The following is a 22536-nucleotide window of genomic DNA, read 5'->3' as shown; positions in this document are numbered from 1 at the left end:
CACCTTCAGAAAGAGTGAGTGCATGTCTCAGAAACTGACTGATATCATCATCATCATCATCACCACCATCACTATCTTTGTTAAAACAAAGCAGACCTGTACAAATGGAATGGAAATCCTCCTCCTCCTGCTACTCTTCTTCTTCCTCCTGCTCCTTCCTTCCTCCCTCCTCCTCCTTCTTCCTCCTCCTCCTTCCTCCTTCCTTCCTCCCTCCTCTTTCTCTTCCTCCTCCTACCTTCCTTCTATCCTCCCTCCTCCTCCTGCTCCTTCCTTTCTCCCTCCTCCTCCTCTTCTTCCTCCTCTTCCCCCGCCCCCTTCCTGCCCTGTCCGCGGCTGCCTGGTGTCGGCGGCAATCGGCAGCAGGACCGGGCTGGGGCCGGTCCTGACGCCTCGACAGGCCGGATCCGGCCCGCAGGCCAGGGGTTGCCGACCCCTGCATTAAAGGTACAAGAGCCATTTCCAGTTTCCTCTCTGGCCACCTTTGTATTAGTTTTGTGACAGGAAATATAAATATCCCTCTTCCATATGTGGTAGTTCTGATTCCATCTGGGGTCTTGTGTGTTTGCTTTAGAGTAGGAAAACCAAAGAGGCAACAGTGTCCACCTGAGAAAAGTCGGGTATATACAGTAGAGTCTCGACATAAACGGGACTGACTGATTGTCGAATGACCGAAAATGTCAGATAATCCAATGATGGTGCATGTGCACATGCACGCGCGCCACCATTGGGGACAGTGGCTCCTTTGGGGCTGAAGGAGTCTAAGCCTCGCCTCAGTGCGGCTTGGACTCCTTCAGTCCCAAGGGAGTCCTGGTTTCCCTCAGCTCAAAGGGAGCTCCATGGAGCTCCCTTCCAGCCGAGGGAAAGCAAGCCGCTGAGGAGGTGACTGGGCCAAGGCCAGAGTCCCTTCCTCGGAGGCCTAGTTTCCCTCAGCTCGAAGGGAGCTCCGCGGAGCTCCCTTCCAGCCGAGGGAAAGCTAGCACCGGTGGGGCTTCAGCCCCCTTCTCTCCAAAGGGAGCCCGAGAGCTCCCTTTGGAGGAAAGGCTAGCGCCGGTGAAGCTTCAGCCCCCTTCTCTTCAAAGGGAGCCTGAGAGCTCCCTTTGGGGGGGAAGGCTAGCACCAGCGGGAAGGGTCAGATAATCCAGAATGTCGGATAAGTGAAACTCGGATAACCAAGACTCTACTGTAGTTTGAAGCATCTGTCCTATTCTCCACTTGTGTATAAAATAAGTAAGGGGTTTTCTGTGCAAACAAATAGGATTTTATAACAGGTGGGCATTATGAGTCTTAATTTTAGACTAAGTGTGACTTTTCTTTCTTTTTTAAAAATAATAACCTGTACAGTAGTTGATAAATTTCCTGAGGAAAGGCTGTGTGTGACTTTTTCTTCTCTATGTCTGTGGGTCTTTATATAGGTCAGGACCCTTTAAAAAAAGATGGGCCAGCTATTCCTTATACAGGATTTTATAAAAGGCAAGTTGAATCAGAACTAGTGGTTTTTCTAATGCTCATTACCTCAGAAATGAGAAAGAGTTGTTTATATGAACCATGGCTATAGTAGCCCAATCAGTTTGATGTTCAGTTTTTTGCTTGTTTTTATTTGTGATAACTAATTTGCTTCATTGCTAGCTACACAGAGGTCAGGACTCAGAACTGCACTGATTCTAATACTATATCTTGAAAATTAAGCAGAATGAATATTAAGATGATTTTTCTTTCTTTCCACTGTTGGTGAGACATTCTATTTTTAACATTGTTTAGAGCCTGGTAACACCACAGAGTTAGTGTCAAGTGAAGAACTCCAAAATACTGAATGTTTTACTTTCCCTAACTTCCATCCATGAATCTAAGCATATAAAAATATCTTGTTAAAATAGTTGAAGAGAATGATGTGCTCCCTCCTGTGGACAGAATATATACAATTCCTCTTCTATTTGAAAATAGCTCTCTTCCAGATTGGCCTGGAAGAGCAACTTCTCATGTTATTGCTCCTTGAGTTTTGCTTGTAATTCTTAACCTTCTGTCCACTCATCCCATTCTTTTGAGGTACTGTAACAATTTCTTGGATATGCACTAGGGCTTTTTCAAGTTTTTTTTAGGGGGGGGGGGTTGTTCTTGTTGTTTTTAAATGGGGTGTTACTGCAGAGATCCAATGGTTTGAAATGCATGTAACATACTGCATATACTTGTGTATAAGTCTATAAATTTTAATCAAAAAATTGACTCCTAAGCCCTAAATCGACCTATCCATTTGTCAATGTAAGTACAGTGTGCTTGCACCATATGTGAATGTGCTATAGACAGTTTCGAGTTTACACTGAAGTCACAAGGCAATTAGACAAATGGCGCGTGCATCTGTGGCCCCATTGTTTGCAATGGGGTGCTAGCCTACACAGATTTCCCCTTAAGAGAGAGGATCTGGAACAGATACCCCACATAAGGGAAGGGCTACCTGTACTGTACTTTAATTCTTATATAAAAAAGGAGTAATCCCCTTCTCTGAGTAGAGTGGGGAAAGGCAAGAGATTAGGAGAACCTAAAAGAAGCACCATTCCCCTTTCTCTCCCTGCCTCAGCGCCACTTCTGACCTTTTTGAATGCCTGGGTGGGAAAATGGTGGTGGTAGTTTCCTCCTCATTGATCTAGCCTTTAGGGTGAGCACAAGCATTTATGCCTGCTGGAACTTTGTAAGTTCTTTGGTATCCGTTGCTTCATCCTTTAGACCTTTTGTTACATTCCCCTATGTTTTACCCTCAACCTATCCACAAGTCATTTCAAAATCCATATTTTGGCCTCAAAACCTGTCCTCAACTTATACATGAAGTTGACTTACAGTCAAGTATATATGGTACATACATTTTGGAACTCCTTATATGATCATATGCTAAATTTGCTGAATTGGAATAAATCAACTAATAACCCATCTCCCTACTCCAGTGGTCACAGGCAGAATGCAGATAAAGCTTTTCTGCTGCTGAAGCAAAGCATTCAGAGTCCTAGAAGCTCTAGCACAGGGGTAGGCAACCTGCGGCCCGCGGGCCGAATGCGGCCCGGCGAGGCCTTGAGACCGGCCCCAGCCCGGTCCTGCCGCCGATTGCCGCCGGGGCCTTTGGTGTCTCGCGCGAGGGGCATGGTGGGGCAATTGTCTATAGAAGCCTCAGAAACATGGATTTATCTTAACATTTTTTAAAAAATCAGCAAATTTTTCCGCATGTCCTCCATTTTTTATTTAAAAAGTGCCCTCCATTTGAAAAATTTGTCCTACATTTGTCCTGGTTTATTTACTTATTTAATTTGTTAAACATTATTTAATTATTTATTTTTTTGCTTCGGCCCCCCAGTTGTCTGAGGGACAGCAACCCGGCCCCTGGCTCAAAAGGGTTGCCTACCCCTGCTCTAGCATCTAGTCATTACACTGGGTGCAATTTTGTGGAGTAGTGTCACACATATCAAAAGGGGGACTTTCAGCATGCTGATCATCATTTTCCTGCAATACATGTTTAGACCAGGAATAGGCAAATTGCATCCTGTGGATTGCCTGCTGTCCTTGGAGTGCACTTTTGTAGTCCCTCCCACCTTTGTTTTGTTTTGTTTTTTAATTAAAAAGCACATGTTTAGGGTAATTTCTGCCTCAAACCTGGGGAAAGCTCTCCCCAAACAAATGAAAACACATCTCTGTTTTCCTCTGTAGTCCTTCTCAATATGTCACAATTTATGTCACCATTTTTATAGGGTTTGCAAAGGAAAATGAAGGTATTTGGGCTTATAGTGCAGTTTTGCACTATTAGTTCTGCTTACTCTGCATTCACTTTTTTAATACCTCATTTTCCCTCTCATCCCTTATATGGAATTTGTGGATTTTATAAATTCTCCAGATATGAGCTGAAACAAAATTTTCACCCATCTGTATTGGCCAAATTCAGTAAGTACAGGTATCCCAATATGCAGAGCATGTTGTATCTGACTGCTCCAACCCTACTGCAGATTGAGACCTCTGTAAAACATCTGAAGAATCTTTCACAGAAATGGAACCCTAAACTAATTATAGGGTGTGTTGTGTGCATTTCATTTGGGATTTTGTTTTGGTTTGGTTTTTTGCATACTTTTTCAAAAATTAAGAGCATTCATCATATTCACAATGGAAGAAACATGAGAACTTTTTTTAAAAAATAAAGCAGAATTGAGTGAAACTGAGCTGACAGATTCATTCATCCTGGATGGATGCAGGGCACCAAGCACTTAATTCTTCAAAATCTGGGTTTAAATTCCTTTGTATTCAGCCAATTTAGTGCTGGATTAGGAATTGCCAGCCATTTTTTTCTAGGGGCATACTCATGTTTATCACATATGTGGCAGGCAGGTGCAACATGGTCCTCTGCATGTTAATAACTGAACTTACTGAAATTTAGTCAGTATGGATTGGTAAAATCTTTGTTCATTTCATTTTTGGACAATTTACCAAAATTTACAAATCACATATTAGGGACAGAGGGATGAGATATTTAAAAAATTGAATGTTGATAGATTTTCTGATCATATTATAAACATTCTTGTCCTTTCCAAAGCAGTTAAAAGTTCAGTTGCAGAGTACAGTGGTTAAAATGGAATGCCTGCTAAAATACTGTATGCTAATATCACGTGAGGCAGTTTTTGGGGAATATTTGGAATGAAGCTCCATAAACAGCCTGATTCTGTTTTCATGTTGATAAAGCAATATAGACTTATACCAATAGCCTGAATATATGGGGTGGGGAGCCTTCTTTGATGGGAATGTAATTTAAATGAAACCTCTCTCACTTACTGTCATCTTGGATAAAGTCTGCAGTCTTTTGAACTCATTATACCTTCAGGAGCCCTGCAAGCTCCCAGATTCTTAATGTGTTTTAGTGGAGCTCAGAAAGCTACCTGAAGGTTTCATACAATTTTTTTCATTCTATACCATTTGCTTTCAGAAAAGCTTTCAGAAAAGTTTATCATATTTTGGCAAAAAGGGAACTTTGACTCCACGCACAGCAGACAGCGTTTATTCTGTTTAATTCTGCAGTATCCTATGGAGAAAACTTTCTGGTGCTGAAAGCACATTATAACTTCAAATACTTGCTTGCTTTATATATTAAATACATGGTGGGGCATTCTTTAAAAAATGTGTATAGGATTTCTTTGTACAGGATTTCTCACCCTTTGCTTGCTTTTACTCACAGCAAACTAGTCTGATAGGAGATAGCAAAAACATTGAAGAGTTAATCAGTGACTCCATGGCAGAATAGTGATTTGAGCTCTGGTCTTGAAGATGAAAGTCTTTGGGCCCATACAGACAGGCCAAAATAAAGCTGCTTCAGGTCACTTTGAGGTATGCTGTTTAAATGATGCATGTGTCCTACGAGTCCAGAAGCTGTGCAAAAGCCATGCTCTAGTCTTTAGGACTGGAGCATGACTTTGGCGCAGCTCTCATTCTTTTAAGACGCATGCGTCATTTAAACAGCATACCTCAAAGTGACCTGAAGCAGCTTTATTTTGGCCTGTCTGTATGGGGCCTTTCTCTAGTTGCTGACTAAAGACTATGGCTGTCTCAAGAGTGGTATCAATGTGCTAACATTTGACTTTAAGGGAACAATAAATATATTCATAATAACCGTCTATATAATTATTGATAATAATTGTCTGAAGATATAGGTTGTTTATGAGTGTTTATGGGGGAGGGATAAGTCTGCATTAGTGAGAGACAGCAGGAGAAATGACAACTTATATGTATTCAAGATAACATTATAAACAGTAAGAATACAGTGCGCCCTTGCTTTATGCGGGGGATCCGTTCTGGACTCCCCCACGTAAAGCAAATACCGCCTATGCTTGAGCCCCATTTAAACTAATGGGGCTCGTGCACACGGTGGCGTGGCGGTGTGGCAGCACCATGGGCGCATGCCCCATTCATCCTTATGCGACGTGCAAGTCCTTTTTCCCACACGGCTTTCAGCGTATGCTGAAAGCCGCATAAAGTGCCCCCGTGTATGACGCGGGCACACTGTACTTGTGTATACTACTTGTGGCAGTTCAGTCTGCTTTTCGAATGAAGTGCTGAATCCTACCCCTAGCCCCTAGCCCACTAACATGGAAGCCACCAGCTACCACTGTATAAAACCTCTTCAGAAAGACAGAGCCTGGAAGGCATATTCCAAAAACAAGACAAGGGTTTGGTTCTGCCAGCCATGACTGAGCAGGGGTAGATAATGCTCTCAGTCTTAGAGTATCATCTTACAACATTAGGAATGGCTTCAGGATATTATTGTTCTCATTTCTGTTCCTGTCGCACATAACTTTCCAAGCTTTCTCTTTTTTTAAAAACAGAGACATGCCTCCCCTGATATGACTAGGAATGCCATTCAAGTTGGATTAATCCAAATATCTGTGAGTGAAGCCTAGGTTTTAATAGGGATGCAGTAAATAAATCCTTAAAAATAATATTTCTAAAATAGATATTTCCATGCATTTCGTTGTAAATGGGCTGAAACCTGTGCATGGTAGGTAAGAATTCAAGAAATGTTGGTATTAGGCCTTTTCCTAGGCATTAAGATTCAAAGGGATTAATAATTTAGCACACACTTAATTACCTAAAGTTGTTTTAAGACATGGAGTTGACTTACAGTAAAAATACTTCCTGTTAGTATGGTAAACACAATAAATTTAGGCATATTAATGAATGTGATAAGGTACACAATGTCACAAGGCCTTTGACAAAGTTTCCCATGACATTCTTGCAAACAAGCTTGTAAAATGTGGGCTAAACAAGGCAACTGTTACATGGATTTGTAACTGGTTGACAGGCCGAACCCAAAAGGTGCTCAACAATGGCTTCTTTTCATCCTGGAGAGAAGTGACCAGTGGGGCCCCACAGGGCTCTGTCCTGGATCCAGTGCTATTTAATATCTTTATCAATGACTTGGATGACAGAATTGGGGGCATACTTATCACATTTGTAGATGATACCAAATTAGGAGGAATAGCTAATACTCCAGAGGACAGGATCAAAATTCAAAACGACCTGAATAGACTTGAAAGCTAGGCCAGAGCTAACAAAATGAAATTCAACACGGAGAAATGTAAGGTACTGCACTTAGGGTGGAAAAATGAAATGCACAGATATAGGATGGGTGGCACCTGGCTGAATGAGACTACATGTGAAAGGGATCTAGGAGTCCAAGTAGACCAAAAGTTGAGCATGAGTCAGCAGTGTGATGCAGCAGCTAAAAAGGCCAATGCAATTTTAGGCTGCATCAATAAAAGAATAGTATCTAGATCAAGAGAAGTAATAGTGCCACTGTATTCTGCTTTGGTCAGGCCTTGAATATTGTGTCCAGTTCTGGGCACCACAATTCAAAAAGGATGTGGAGAAACTGGAGCATGTCCAAAGGAGGGTGACTAAAATGATGAAGGGTCTGGAAACCATATTCTATGAGAAACGACTTAGGGAGCTGGGGATGTTTAGCCTGGAGAAGAGAAGGTTAAGAGGTGATATGATAGGATAGCCTTGTTTAAATATTTGAAGGGATGTCATATTGAGGAGGGAGCAAGCTTGTTTCCTGCTGCTCCAGAGACTAGGACCTGGAGCAATGGATGCAAGCTACAGGAAAAGATTCCACCTCAACATTAGGAGGAACTTCCTGACAGTAAGGGCTGTTTGACAGTGGAACAAACTCCCTCGGAGTGTAGTGGAGTCTCCTTCCTTGGAGGTCTTTAAACAGAGGCTGGATGGCCATCTGTCAGGGAAGCTTTGATTGTGATTTCCTGCATGGCAGGGGGTTGGGTTGGATGGCCCTTGTGGTCTTTGCCTGAGAATTCTAAATACCCCTCCTTAAAACTGCAAATCCTAGAATGCAACAGGAGGCAGCTAGAGCAGTTAAAGTGGAATAGTAGCACTATAAGAGTATAGTGTGATAAACACCTATGATTCTATGAATTTATAGATAGTGTGAGTAAATTATCTTTTTACAACAGGAATACAGGTTGAGTCTTCCTTATCTGGAATTCTGTAATACAAAATATTCCAAGAACCAAACTTTTTTTCATAGTTGGCTGAGATAATGGCACCTTTGATTTCTGATGGTTCAGAGTACACAGACTTTATTTTCTGCACAAAATTAACTAAAATATTGAACAAAATTACCTTTAGGCTATGTGTATATGGTGTATGTGAAACATAAATGAATTTTGGGTTTAGAATTGGGTACCATCTCCAAGATACCTTGTATATGCAAATACAGGTATTCCAAAATCCCACTCATCATCATCAACATCATCTGAAATCCCAAACGTCTCTGGGGCGGAGCATTTTGGATAAGGAAGACTAATCCTATACAATAATAAACATTGTGTGTGGTCAATGAGAATCTAGAAGTGATAGGCATCCTGTGGTGTAGAAGTCATTTTTGCTCAGATTGAGCCTGTCTGAATAATTCTGACTATTATATCTGACTGACACACTGCCTTCAGCTCTCATATAATGAGATTTATTTCTTTATGCCCTCAAGAGAATTAAAATCTAATTCACACTTTATTATTGCATATATTAATATTCTGAGCTCTCATGAATGTTTGAACAAGCAACATGTTATTTCAAGAGAAAGTCGCTTGTTCTGGTGATTATTAACTCTAGTAGCACCCATGGTTCTTACCAATCAAATGTGTGTTAATTATACAGCCATGAATACAGAAGCAATATTAATTAGAATGTCTTTTTTATGGGTAATTTTTATGTAGGTAACAGTCTTTACAGATATATTTTAACTGTGGTGTTCATACCACTGAAGCTAACAGCCTGGCCAGCTGGGTAAAACCAAATCATTTTGCCTTTCCAGAGCCAGTCTTTCATCATCATCCTCATCATCATATTTGTAACCCCTTCTTTCCCCAGAAATGAATATTAAAAGAATAGTACAGTTTAAAACATAGAAAAGTGGTACATTAAAATGGAATTAAATTATTACAATATTAAAATAGATTGCATGTTAAAAAAATAAAATACAGTTAAAAAACAAAACTGTTTAAAACACTTTTTAAAAAAATACAACATCCTGGTCTGTTCTTTAAAAACATTCTGTTTTAAAAGCCTATCTGCATGAGAAGGTTTTAGCCTGCTGGCTAAATAATTACAAAAAAGGGGCCATTCTGGTCTCCCCGGGAAATGAGTTCCAGAGTCTAGGGGCAGCCATGGAAAAGCCCCCCTCTCCCTTTCCCACCAAACGTACTTGTGATGGGGTCAGAATGAGAAAAGAGCCTCTCCTGAAGATCTCATAGCCCAGGCCAATTCATACAGGGAAATGCAGTCTTCCGAATTGCCTGGACCTGAGTCATATAGGGCTTTATAGGTCATAAATTGTGCCAAGAAACAAATTGGCAGCCAGGGGAGCTGTTTCAACAAGATGTTGCTTACGTTCAAACTGTGTTAAATAACCCTTAGGCTTTGGATACTTACTGAACACTAGTTTGTGTTTTAACAAGGGCATTGTGTGGTCTCTGTAACCTGCCCAAGTCAACCGCCTGGCTGCAGGTCTTAGGGCCAGTTGCAATTTCTGAACACTTCAAAGGCAGGGTCAAGTACAGGCCATTATGGTAATCAAAATGAGATGTAACCAAGGCATGTATCACCGAGGCCAGATCCAGTGTTTCAAGGAATGGGAGCACTTGGCAAACAAATTTTATATGTGCAAATGCACTCCTGGTCATTGCAAAGACCTGGGCCTCCAAGTTCAGAGCCGAGACCAGGAGTACCTCCAAACTGCAAGCCTGCATCTTCAGAGGGAGTGTAACTCTGTCTAACACATGCTGAATCTCTGTTCCCTGATATGCCTTCTGACTGACCAGAAGCACCAGTGCCTTGTCTGGATTAAGTTTCAAATTGTTTGCCCTCATTCAGTCCAATACTGATTACAGACACTGGTTTAGGACCAGAATAGTCTTTGGATTGGGGTAGGAAAGAATCACAGAACTTTATCGCATCAGAACCTGTAACGTTCTCACTGAGTTCTGAAAACATTCTGTGGCAAAACAATCTGGGAATGGGACTCATCGCATTAGAGAAGTAATAACGGGATGATAACGTATCAGGAACATGTTATATTGCACAGCATCCCCTTCGAATGGGTGCTTTTGCCGAGTGTGTTCTCATATTGTACTGCTGTGGCGCATGCACATTTCTTTAGCTGGGGCACGATGCCGTGATGTCATCACTCTATCATCTTTTTACCTCAGACAACTTCCAGTTGGACGCTCTAGGGCTGCAGAGGAGGAAATTGTCTCAGCCAATCAGGACATGAGGACTGACAGAACACATATAAGAATGGATAGGATTACTGCTCTAACTTTTCATGTTCCGGTATGATAATGTTTCATCTGGCTGAGAACTGTTTCTTATCATTCTCACCCTGGAACACTGTTGGAACACTTTGAGGTTGGAATGGGAACTCGATGGGAACCAAACAGTGCAGTAAACTTTGCTGCGTTCCGTTCTTATTTGGTTCCCGGAACGTTATCATAACGTATGCGATAAAATTCATAAAGTTGGGTATCATCCTCATATTGATGACACCACATCCCAAAACTCCAGATGACCTCTCTCAGCAGATTCATATATGTGTGTATGTGTGTGTGTGTTAAATAGCATAGGGCACAATAAAAAACCCTGAAGCACCCCACAAACCAATGGCCAGAGGGTTGAGCAGGGGTCCCCTAGCACCACCTTCTTGGTCCTGCCCCTCCGGAAGGAATAGAGCCTCTGTAAACAGTACCTCCAAGTCCCATCCCAGAGAGGCCGCCCAGAATGATACCATGGTTGATGGTATCGAAAGCCACTGAGAGGTTCATCAGAACTAACAGGGACAGTCCAGTCCCCTGCATAGGTCATCCACCAAGGAGACCAAGGGTGTCTCTGTTCCATATCCAGTCCTGAAACCAGCTTGAAATGAATCTAGATAATCCATTTCATCCAGAAACCACTGGAGCTGAGAAGCCACCACATGTTCCAGTACCTTGCCCAAAAATGGTAGGTTGGATACTGGCCAATAATTATTCATGATAGCAGGATACAGGGATGGCTTTTTCAAAGAAAAATCCCTCTCAACTGTCTCCTTTAGGAAAACTGGAACTCTGCCTTATTGTAGGGAGGCATTGTCTACCTCCTTCACCCACTCAGCCAGTCCCCCTCTGGCCTGTTTAATCAGCCAAGGAGATGGGTCTAAAGAGTTTATCCCATGAAAGAGATCAGGAGTTTTTCCCATTAATATCCCAGAAAAATTGTGTAATTATGTGAAATGATTTCACATGATGTCACACAAAACCTGCCACTAAAGTGGCCACAAAGAAGCATTAACACACATCTTGTTATTTTTGGGATTTCAGAGACAATGCATTTTCGATATCACTTTATTTGTGCAATTGCATGTGATAATCATTCGGGCAATTACTCACCATTTTCACTTTATTTGCAGGATGCTTTAAATGCGTTTTAATCTCTCAGTAATGCCAAAATTAGCCCCAGTGTGATATACTCCTAAGACACATGTGATGGCTTTCACCTCTCCAAGGGTCCTGTCTACATTATCAGGCTGCATAAACTGAAAAGTTTCCATTAACATTTGGCAGACAGATGCTAAGTTGACATCCACTGGCACTGTATCAACTACAGCATCCAAGTTGGAGTGGATGAGCAATTTTATCTTCAAAGTGCCATGCAAATTCTTTGCAACATGCTGCCAAGCGGTCTGAAGTTTCTACTTGAGTCTGAGTATGCAAAAGACCCGTGACCACTTGAAACAGCTCTGTTGGATGGCTCCATGCAGATGCAATGCTAGCAGCAAAAATAATTTATTTGTTGCCCACACTGCCATGGAATAGTCCTTCAAATAGGTTCTAGCCAGTTTTTGGTCAGATGTTTGCCAGCTCCCCACATCTATCAGCTTGGAAAAGGTTGGTCTAGTATGCTATGCATTTTGATTTGTAGAGAGTAAGACACAACTGAGTGCTTTGCTTTAGGTCATAGAATATCTGGTGCCATCCTTGTATTTTTGCTATACTGTACAATATCAAACCCTGAACACTAACTAAGTTTGAGGAAAGTTTCATATCTAGTTCTTGCTCCAGTTACGCTGTTATCCTTAAGGCTGAAAGACATAATGAGGCTGCTGGGTGATGATCTGACCTTTCTGCATCACTGACATATGGGTAATTTTGAAAGATTCTGTTTCTGCCATGTTTCAGGAACCAAGGACAATTGCTACTATGAGTGCTTCTGATAACCCCTTCACATGCAGCTACCATACAGAGAACATGTATTTTCCTCCTATGAAACAATCTCCCCCCACTCTAAAAAAACAAAACAAAAATAAACCCATATTATTTCACACCTGGACAGAAGAGAAATTGTGTGAGAAATGGCCATGTGATCTTCCCTAGATGCACTTCATACAGTATGTCCCAGATTTATGTGCTTCTTCCAAGCACACACAAACACATAAAATCAAGTTTCAGAGAGAGATGTTTGCATATAAAGAGCACCTGAGTCAGTACTGATTTTAGGAACTTTTAAGTTCATTGGTTGTATGTCAAATCCATCCCCTGAGCCTCAAACCTGTTAGCTAAGATAGTGTGCACAATTCTTTGTGCTGAAGATTGCAATATCTATCTCTTGCAAATTAATCTCTATATGAGTTAAAATGAATAAGTTGAAGTGCACCAATTCAAACTGCTATCTGTCAAAGCCCTTTCCTATTTCTTCTACTTAAGATGTTAATCATCCATAGCCCTATGGCTACAGATGCAAGTATTCTTTATACAGTACAGGAACCAAACAGTAGTTGGCTGCATTTGTATGCTTTATACAGGTATATGTTTTATATAATTTATATAAATAATACATATCATTTATATATAACATCAATATAATTTTTGATTTCCCCACATCTGTTGAAATTTGTAGCACTCTTTATTTTACTTCTTCCACTCAACATACATTGTGAACGTTGTTAATCTAAAACCTAGTATTTTTGAGACCACGCAGGGATTTCGAAACAGTCTTGCCCAACTATTCCTATTTCAGTCATATGCTGGCAGAAAACCATGATAATATGCATTCCAGTCCCATGCTGCTTCTCCTAGGGCTAGTCTACATATAAGTGTTATTATGCAAATTGCTGAGGATTCTTGCATATTTACATCATTGCTTAATTTTCTTTACTTTCTTGTGAAAATTTGTATCTATTAACCCTTCCTTTGCTGCTGTGTGAATCCTTGCAAAGTGGATGTTTGATAATGCACATCCTCACGGATACTTGGTAAAAATAAGCTCCTAGGCTGATGACTATAACCAGTGCAGAAAGCACAAGAGTATGAACAAGTTGCTCATCTCTTTTATTACACTCCTTGGTACATTGGTCCTAGCAGCAACCTGAATTATAGGTTCAATTACTGTTGGACTATGAGGCACACCTTGCCCCTCCCAATGAGCCATTAGCAGTGATTAAGAGAAATCCTCCATCTACATCTTCTATTGTGGAATTGCTTTGCTTCTTTTTGCAGTCGACCGAGACTATTCTTTTTTTTTTATCCTTATTTTTCTGTTCTTCTTTATTATTTAAGGTAAAACAGAACATTTAAGTTGAATACTCCCATTCTATTATTTATTTATTTTTGTCATTTCCAAGAGATGTGAATGAAGTCTGAAAGCTCTAAGCCATCATCCTTTATTCTTAAGCAATGACAGCTCTAAAAATGAAATTTACCAAAGAATCCTGTGTGCTTTGTAATGTGACCCAGGGTTGTATAACCAAATGGACAATGCAACAGAGCAATAACTGAATAACATCCTGTCCTTTTAGTTATAACCCTACCTTAGAAAATTCTTTTCCACTCAATTACATGGAATAATGCCAGCCCTTCAAGCAGCTCAGGGACTTCTTTCCTTGCTTGCCAACATCAGTCCATGTTTTGCAATACTAAGTTTTTGCTATTATTAGCTAGCCAAAACAGCTTTGCAGAAAAATCATTAAAAGTTGTACAGCAATCAATAAAACCACCTCCATGAATCAATAACACTGTACAAAGAGATTTGGGACAATTTAATCTCTACAGTTGTGACAGAAACCACTGACTAAATTAATGTTTCCAATTAACTTCCCTATGTTCATCAAGTCTAAAAAGTTCTGTTATCTTGGTCTGAAATATTTACTTATGCATTAGTCCCACATGTCCAGAGGCAACACAACACATCTTCATGGTTGATCCCATGTTGCTTCAGAAGACTACTACAGTGATCCAGAAATTCATGCAATTAGTCTTTAGAACATGATACAAAATATGCAGCTGATGGCCTTCCCCAAAAGTGCATCAAGAGAATTCAGGATATGTGTGAACAACATGGATTCAACCTGGATTCATCATGGATTATTTTTGTAGTGTGAATGGGGCCAAAGTATCTGAAAGAGTGAAGAAAAACACAAATGTCACACAATGGAAATAATATTTTGGTGGCCTTGGGGATAGTTTTGTAGTGACTGATAATAATCCAGAAGTGCAAGCAAAATTAGAAAGACATTTTTATATAATAAACTCATAACAATCATCATGCAAAAGCATCATATTTTCCCTGTCATAAAAGCAAGAGCTGTCCCATGAAGGATTAAACAAACCTGGGTTTATCATTTTTGACATACTGCAATACAAGGCCGGGACTCCAGGGTCTGAGAGAAGCTTCAGGCATTGCACAGAACCAGCAAAGGCTAATGCATGAGTCACTTGTGTAGCTATTTTTTGCATTTTCTCTATGAATTCTGTGACTCCCTTTAAGTGATATGCCCAGGCACTTCTGTATGATAGAGAGATATAGAATTTTTCCTATTGGACTTAAACACATGCAAAAAGTAGATGTGATGCTAGAAAAACTGCAAACATGTGCTACAACCCTTAGATCTTAGAGGGGGGAAAGAAATAGAAAGAGCAATTGGAATGTTTAGCAGAGAAACAGTAAGGTGGCTGCTTAGCTTCCTTCATCTGCTGGAGTTCTAAGCCCATGATTACATTGCAAAGGGAAAGCAACCATAAGGGTATTTGGAAATGTGAAACAGTACAAAAGGAAAGGTTGATATGTAGAAGTACATGAACACACTGTAAATTCCCCTTTCTAGAACGGCAGATTCTCCTGTTGCAAATTCTGCTTTGTAATGCAGTATTTCATGAACAGGAGAAAGGGTTGTGAGGTCAGAACTATTCCAGACTCTGAGATTTCATCACCAGAACCTTAGCCAGCTGCTTGTGATGCCAAGGGGTGACCCAATGTGGTGATGCTGAAGAGGTGATCTTAAAAGTAGCAGTCCTTGATGATGTCATTAAGCATGATACATTAAGCATCACCCACAATTGCAGACAATAAGCCATTCAAATAAAAGACACCAAGTCAAACAAATGAGGAAAATTTATGTGCACACACTTTTCAAGGCAGCACTCTTACCCTGACATTTCTTATTCCCCTCTCCTTGAGAGCTGGACTGGGGGGATCCCAGTCTGGCCCTCTGGACATTCGTGTTCCTCAATGATACTTCATTTGTTGATTTTCCATCTCTTGCTCATTTCACTCCATTCTAAAAGGTTGAAATACTTCTAATAATAATAAAAAAACTTTATTTATACCCTGCTTTTCTGTTGCCAAACAATCAAAGCAGCTTACATCTAAAAATCATTCCAATATACAATACATTGTACATTGCATATTATAAATATCCCCATCCCCCCTAAAAAAGAAGTAAACACATTACAATTAAAATTTATCAGTTAAAATAAACTATTAATAATAAAATAATCCATAAACTGAGTGATACACTGTACATAATAGGAAGGAATATAGAATATAGAACCACTGGCTGAGTGGTTCTATTCAGGAAAGGCCTGTTCAGGCTTAGTTACCAGCAAGAGTATATATTTTTAATCCTTGGTTGGTCCCAGCAGAAGAATGCCACTCCCAGCACCTCTGAAATTAAGTCTGGCCCTCAGACTCAAAGAGGTTTCTTACCTGTGCCTTAACATACAAAAAGCTATGATTCTCAAATCTTCCTATATTTTCTGCTTCCCAACACTGCATCATATTTTGTTATATAGACGAAAATAACAAAGAATCTAATGGTCCCAAAAACCTGCAACTTTTTCTGCTGCCAGAAGACTTGTAATGAAAAAAGAAAAACAAAATTAAATTTCTGTTGTCTGCTCTGGCAGGTAGTAAATTTACTTTTAACAGATGGCAGAGGAAAGGGACAGGAGGAGCTAGATGGCATTCAGAACTGACCCTATTATTAAGCATGGTGAAGACACTGCCTTAGGCAAAAGATTTAAAATATGGTGAAAGGGGGGCACATTCTTAACTATTTAATCAGATGTTATTGTACTTCTACTGCCAGCAGAGAGAAGAAATGTTTGTTGGATTTTCTGCCTCATATTCTAAAATAACTGAGCTAGCTTGGGGTGCTATGAACCTTGACTTTGGTAAGGGGGAGGGGGAGAGGAACATTTGTAGTTCCCCCTCAAGCAGTGAAATGTCTTGGGCTGGCCCTGACAACATTGGTAGGAACAGTTTTGACCCTTTGCCCTCCTCAGAGTTCCTGTCAGGGTCAACTTCCATGCCAGCTGTTTGCAATAGCAGAAAAATATCTCAATAGCTTTGATGGAAGTTTCCTCCCACTGTGGAGCTGAAACACAAAATAGTCTGATATTGGTCATCACCATGAATAGGAAATTTCAAAGGGTTCACAAACCCTTCTCTTCCTGGCATGGCTCTGAGTATGGGGATGCTCAGTGTGGTGATGCTAGTTATTATTAAAGAAGAAAAACAGCCCAAGCTATAGCTGCATCTGCTTTACACAGTTATCATACCGCTTTAATGGGCATGCATCCATTCTAAGGTATCTTTGGATTTGCAGTTTAAAGAGCTATGTAAAATAAACCCTGTACCCTGGGAATAATAAGTTAAAGAATAAATCATTTAAAATCTATACTGGAGGTAGGTACCTCAGGGTACACCAGGAATCATAGTTCAAAGGAGTACACTAGACTTGTGTAAAAGAAAATTCTGGGTATCATACCTAACTGTAAATCCCAGGATTTTTTAAGGATGGAGATACAACAGTTAAAGTTGTATGAAGGCAATATGACTGTAGTTTAGATACAATGTGTCTGACAGCTGTCAGATCTATTGTGACTGATTGACAATTTAGTCATCTAAATGCAAATTTTGTGTGTTGAATGGATTTGCCTTCAGCACCCATCTACAGTCAACTGAAGAGCTGCAGTTGGGAATGCATTTTAAAAGTAACATACCCACCAACTGTCCCAATTTAGCAGGGACAGTTCTCTTTAATCCTTTGTCATTCCTTTTTTGCTTCTGGTTTTAAAATGTTCCAGCTTCTCTCTCTTCCTCCTATCCTTCCCCTCTGTTTTTGACTTACTGGTATGTCCATTGATTCAAATTGAGTTCAAAGTACAGAAGTAGTCTGCATCCAATTAATTCATCAGGAAGGAGAAGATTAGAAGGTACAGAGTTTTGTCTTTCCCAATAGGCTCAAGCAATAGCAAACTACTACAGTCTCTCCTAGCTTGTGTGTTCTTCCTCATGAATAACTTCTGCCATCTTGAACACAAAATGATATTTCTTGGCCACATATGTCCCAGCTTTCATTTGTGAAATGTTGTGAGTTAGGAAGTAGCATGTCCATGAACAGTACAGCTTATGGTATCATTTTTCATGTTATTGGCACAGCCTGTGGTAGTATAACTAAAAGACAGCCCAGGTTGATTGAAGACTGTGGATGCATTGACACTGCAAGTTTATAGTAGTTTGATAGCATCTTAACTATAATGGCTCCATTCTACAGACTCCTGGGATTTGTAGTTTGAGAAGGCACCAGAGCTCTCTAACAGAAAAGGCTAAATGCCTCATGGAGCTACAAATGCTAGAATTCCATAGGATGGAACCATGGCAAATAAAGTGACACCAAAGTGATATAATACTGCAGTGGGGACATCTACGGCTTTAAGGCTAAAGGAATCCTGATCATAAAGCTGCTGCAAGCATCTGCCATAGAAAATTGAAAGATGGCCCAACACACAAAGCAAGGCAAATATTTTCAAATGTGCCAAGGAAGTTATTTTCTTCTTTAAAATTGCCTGACATGCTCTCATTTAAGACTGCTTATCGTGTTATTTCAAGTGTGTTTACTCTTTTCAACTCTTCCAAGGTAAACTACTCGCCTTTCCCTTTACCCTATTCTTTCTTTGTCTTTCTTAGGTTTGGCTCTGTTAGGTTCTTATTATGAAGTGTAATTGCATTTTGTATTATAATGTAGTATTCTTTTAGTCAGCATAGCACATGTACATTATCTTTCACCCAGAGAGAGAGAGAGAGAGAGAGAGAGAGAGAGAGAGAGAGAGATGACAGGTCTGCTTCTATAGAAGAGCAGCCTAGAAACAGTTGCAAATGAGACAGGAAAGGAAGGTGAAGAAAATAGAGGCAGCAGTGTATGGGAAGAATGTATCATTATTTCAGTTCCACATACTGTCCTCTTAGTAATAGCAGAGTATTTGAACTTGAAATTTGAGAAGTTAAGATCTCAAAGGAGAAGTGGGTTTTGAGAAAAGAAGAGTTCTGGGACTGAGTGAGGGAGCTGCTTCAAGGTTTAAACTTTGGCATACCTTGAAAAGGAAGCAAGTTGTTATGATTTTATTTTGTCATTGTCAAGATACCTGTGGAGTTTTTACCTTGTATAATGAAATAATTTCACTGACTTTAGGTGCTATGTATATTGTCTTCAGAGGATAGAGAACATCATTAACTGCTTCAGACAGCAAAATGTCTTGGGTTAACCCTGGGAAGAATCCTTTGGGAGACAGTTCCAAGGATAAGGGGTATCTTGTGCGAGTCATACTTGAAGTCCTCTTGATGTTCTTGATGTTGATGTTTATATATACACAAGGCATATTTTTGACCATTAAATGTCTTACTATATTGGGAGTAATACGGTTTTCTTTTGGTTGCAGGCAATGAAAGTTTAGAAGAAAACTATGTCCAGGACAGTAAAATGGGATTTGTTATCAACGCTATCTATGCTATGGCCCATGGGCTACAGAGTATGCATCACGCCCTGTGTCCAGGACACGTTGGACTGTGTGATGCTATGACGCCAATTGATGGAAGGAAGCTCTTGGATTTTCTCCTAAATTCTTCCTTCATTGGGGTTTCAGGAGAAGAGGTTCGAATTGATGAAAATGGAGATGCCCCAGGAAGGTAAGATATTGCTGTGTTTTGCTTTATCCATCAAAATGGTAATGATCATGGCTTATATAATTTAGACTGAATCATTGCTAGACATTTCCACTTATAACATTAAATATTAACTGGAGTTGAAATGAGAGAGAACACCCATTTTGCTTCTTTCTTCTTATTAACTTCCTTCAAGTTGGCTTCAACCTATGGCGACCCTATGAATGAGAAACCTCCCAAGTTGCCTTTTCCACACCACCCTCCTCAGGTCTTGCAGACTCATGGCCATGGCCTCCCACTTTGAATCTATCCATCTGGTCTTCTTTTCCTATTGCCATCCACCTTTCCAAACATATGTATTTTCTAATGAATCCTTTCTTCTCATGATATTGCCAAAGTATGACAGCCTCAGTTTAGTCATGTTTGCTTCTATAGAGAGTTCAGGCTTGATTTGCTCTAGGAACCATCCATTTGTCTTTTTAGCAGTCCACAGTATTCATGGAGGTATTCTCCAGCACCCCATATCAAATGATTTTCTTCCTATCAGCTTTTTTTTCCACTGGCATTCACAGCCATACATAGTGATGGGGAATACAATGGTGCGGACCATTCTAACTTTAGTATTCAGTGATATATTTGTCTAGTTCCTCCATAGCTGCCGAGATAAGTCCAAGTCTTCTTCTGAGTTCTTGAATGCACTCGATGATTCAGTCCAAGAATGGAAACTCTTGAACTATTTTATTTTGCCTTTCCCGTGGGATAAAGAGTACCTTGCTTTGGAAGTGTATGCATTCGCGAGGACTGGAGTGTACTTAAAAAATAAATATGCACAGAACTATGTGTAAACAGAAGAAGGCATTCAGTTGAAAAATGCATACAAATCTTTTCTCAAGGAGGATACAAAAATGCAAACAGCAGGAAACTGCATATGAAAATGTGTGTATTTGAGGAAATACATATGAATGCCCATGCTGGAAGGGAAAAACATCTTACAACTTCATATAAATAAAGGATGGATGATTTGGAGAAACACAATGAAACTGAGAGTGGGAAATCTTCACATGCCTGCCAAGGAGTGGGTTTGTTTGTGTATGTCTTTCATTCTGAAAAGAATATAGATTCTCAATATGTCTCTCAAATTAAAACAAAACACCACAAAGCAATTATCAATGTTGCCTTCACAGTTTAATGACTTGTTCCAGTAAATCATGCTTTCCAATGATTCATGAAAGAACTGTCCATTATTTTTATATATATTGGATGTTGAAAGACATTTGAGCAAAGACAAAAAGTGCATTGTACAAAGAGAATAAATCCTTGTATGTGGAAAACAAATTATTTATCTTTTTTGAAATAATGCTTTACATTTTAATTATATGCAGTAAAGATATATGGTTTAGCAACTAGAAACAACTCAGAATGCAATACTTTGCTTTTAACCTTCACTCCACACCTTTTTTGTCAACACAAAAAATTTAAGAGGTAACTAAGGTCCAAAACACACTGCAGAAATAGTCCAGTTTGAAACTACTTTTAATTGCTCTGGCTCAGTGCTAGAGAATCCTGGGAATTGTAGTTTATTAGGGCACCAGAGCTCCCTGACAGAGAAGGCTAAACGTCACACAAAACTACAGTTCCTCAAATTCCCTAGCATTGAGCCAGGGCAGTGAAAGTGGACTCAAACTCAGTTATTTCTGCAGTGTGTTCTGGACCTAAGGTGTTTTTGTAGTGAATTTTTATATTACATTCATGAAAGTGATACTCCTTGAGCCAGCATTGCAATATGTAGGTCTGAGAGCCCTAATGGGTTTTACGCCATACCCTCAAACCACCAGTTTGGCAGAGACAGTCAAAATTAATCTAATGTTGTCCCACTTTTTCAGCTTCTTTAAAAAGTCCCAGTTTCTCTCTCTCCCTCCACATAACTTCATTCTTAGATTAGTACAGTTGCTTCAAAGTGAGTTCAAAGTGCAAAAGTAGTTTTCACTCAGTTAACTCAGCAGAGGGGAGAGGACAGGAGAAAGAGGAAACTTATAAAATGTTACACCTTGAGCAGAGCAGATCAGTGCTTAAAGATGTTCTTCGAGCTTCTAGCTAGATGCCAGAAGCCTGACAGGCTCAGCCAACGTTAGTTATATGTTTGCTTATTGTGTGTGTGGGGGGGGGGGGGGAGTGTAGGCTGCCTGTTGACCTCTGAAACCATATGAAGATGTTGGTACTAAATGTCTGAACACTCTGGGCCCCAAAGACCGAATTATTTCCTCTTTCCACACTAGCTTACTCAGATCTTATGAACATCTGTGAAGGCCCTTCACTGAGCAGTGGCTTCAGTATTGTGGTATCCCAAATCTGTAATGCCTTTCCTAGTCTTTCCACTACCAGTTAAGACTTTTCTGTTGCCTAAGCATTTTAGTTGAAATTCTGTTTGCTTTTAGACTTTTTATTTTTTAAAGATAGGCTTTATAACAATCATTAGAAGGTTGCATCCATTTTTTTTTAAAAAAATAGCTTCCATTAAAAGAAATAGATATTATGCTGAAACAATGTATGGGAAAATCACATTCCCCAGAAGTGGAATTATTCTTTCCAATTTTTCCATAAATTCCAAAGAGGAGAATTGTTTGAGTTTTTTTAATTATATTGTTTAAAATTAAAATAATGCTTGCTGTGGTGGGCCTCCAGGAATTGCTTTGGGGCTATATTTGGCCCATAGGTTGCATGATTTCTAGCTCTGCTCCAAGTAAAGAGTAGAGGTTTAGAAATACAGCATCCTTCAATTAACAAATCCTTGTCAAAGAAGGTCCTTTTAATGGAGATTTTTCCTGCGCATCCAGCTCCCTCTCTTTTCTTCCTCGCCCTTGGTTTAGACTCTAGTTGGGAGCTTTTTAAACAGCGTTTGAAGGGTGATGGGAATGCTAGAGAACCACAGACTTTCTGCTGCTATGTTGCAGCAAAGTGTCTGCAATAAACAATGGAATAACGCTTGAGTGGGGAAAGAATGAAGTTCTCAACTGATCCTAACTTAGCTTTGTGTGCCTACCTACTGCCAGCAAGATAAAAAGCTGATTTCTCTGAAATCCCTTACTGAGAATTAATGAAAAGCAAAACATAGAGAAAGGAGGAAAGAAAATTAGCTTGGCACACCAGCTTCCCCATGCATATCAAAAAAAGCATAGATTTGTAAGTATGGCCATCAAAGTGGAAATCATAAGAAAAGTGGAAGCTTGTGAAAGGAAACAATTATCCTTGGAT

The 22536-nt window shown here is 39.9% G+C and overlaps 1 protein-coding gene across 2 annotated transcripts in view; it reads left to right on the top strand.

Annotated features, from left to right (window-relative positions):
* The window catches only part of GRM1 (glutamate metabotropic receptor 1), a 266340-nt gene that overhangs the window by 170869 nt on the left and 72935 nt on the right, over positions 1 to 22536 (top strand). For both annotated transcript variants that reach the window (XM_089530235.1, XM_089530236.1), the window contains exon 5: positions 19062 to 19308. In XM_089530235.1, coding sequence (XP_089386361.1) covers positions 19062 to 19308 — 247 coding nt within the window. The remainder of the gene's footprint in view (positions 1 to 19061; positions 19309 to 22536) is intronic.

Source organism: Sceloporus occidentalis, unplaced genomic scaffold, assembly GCF_023333645.1.
Source record: "Sceloporus occidentalis isolate IW3139 unplaced genomic scaffold, rSceOcc1.0.p SCAF_6, whole genome shotgun sequence".
Taxonomy (NCBI): domain Eukaryota; kingdom Metazoa; phylum Chordata; class Lepidosauria; order Squamata; family Phrynosomatidae; genus Sceloporus; species Sceloporus occidentalis.
Note: the sequence above shows the minus strand (reverse complement) of the source record. Positions and strands in the feature narration are given on the sequence as shown.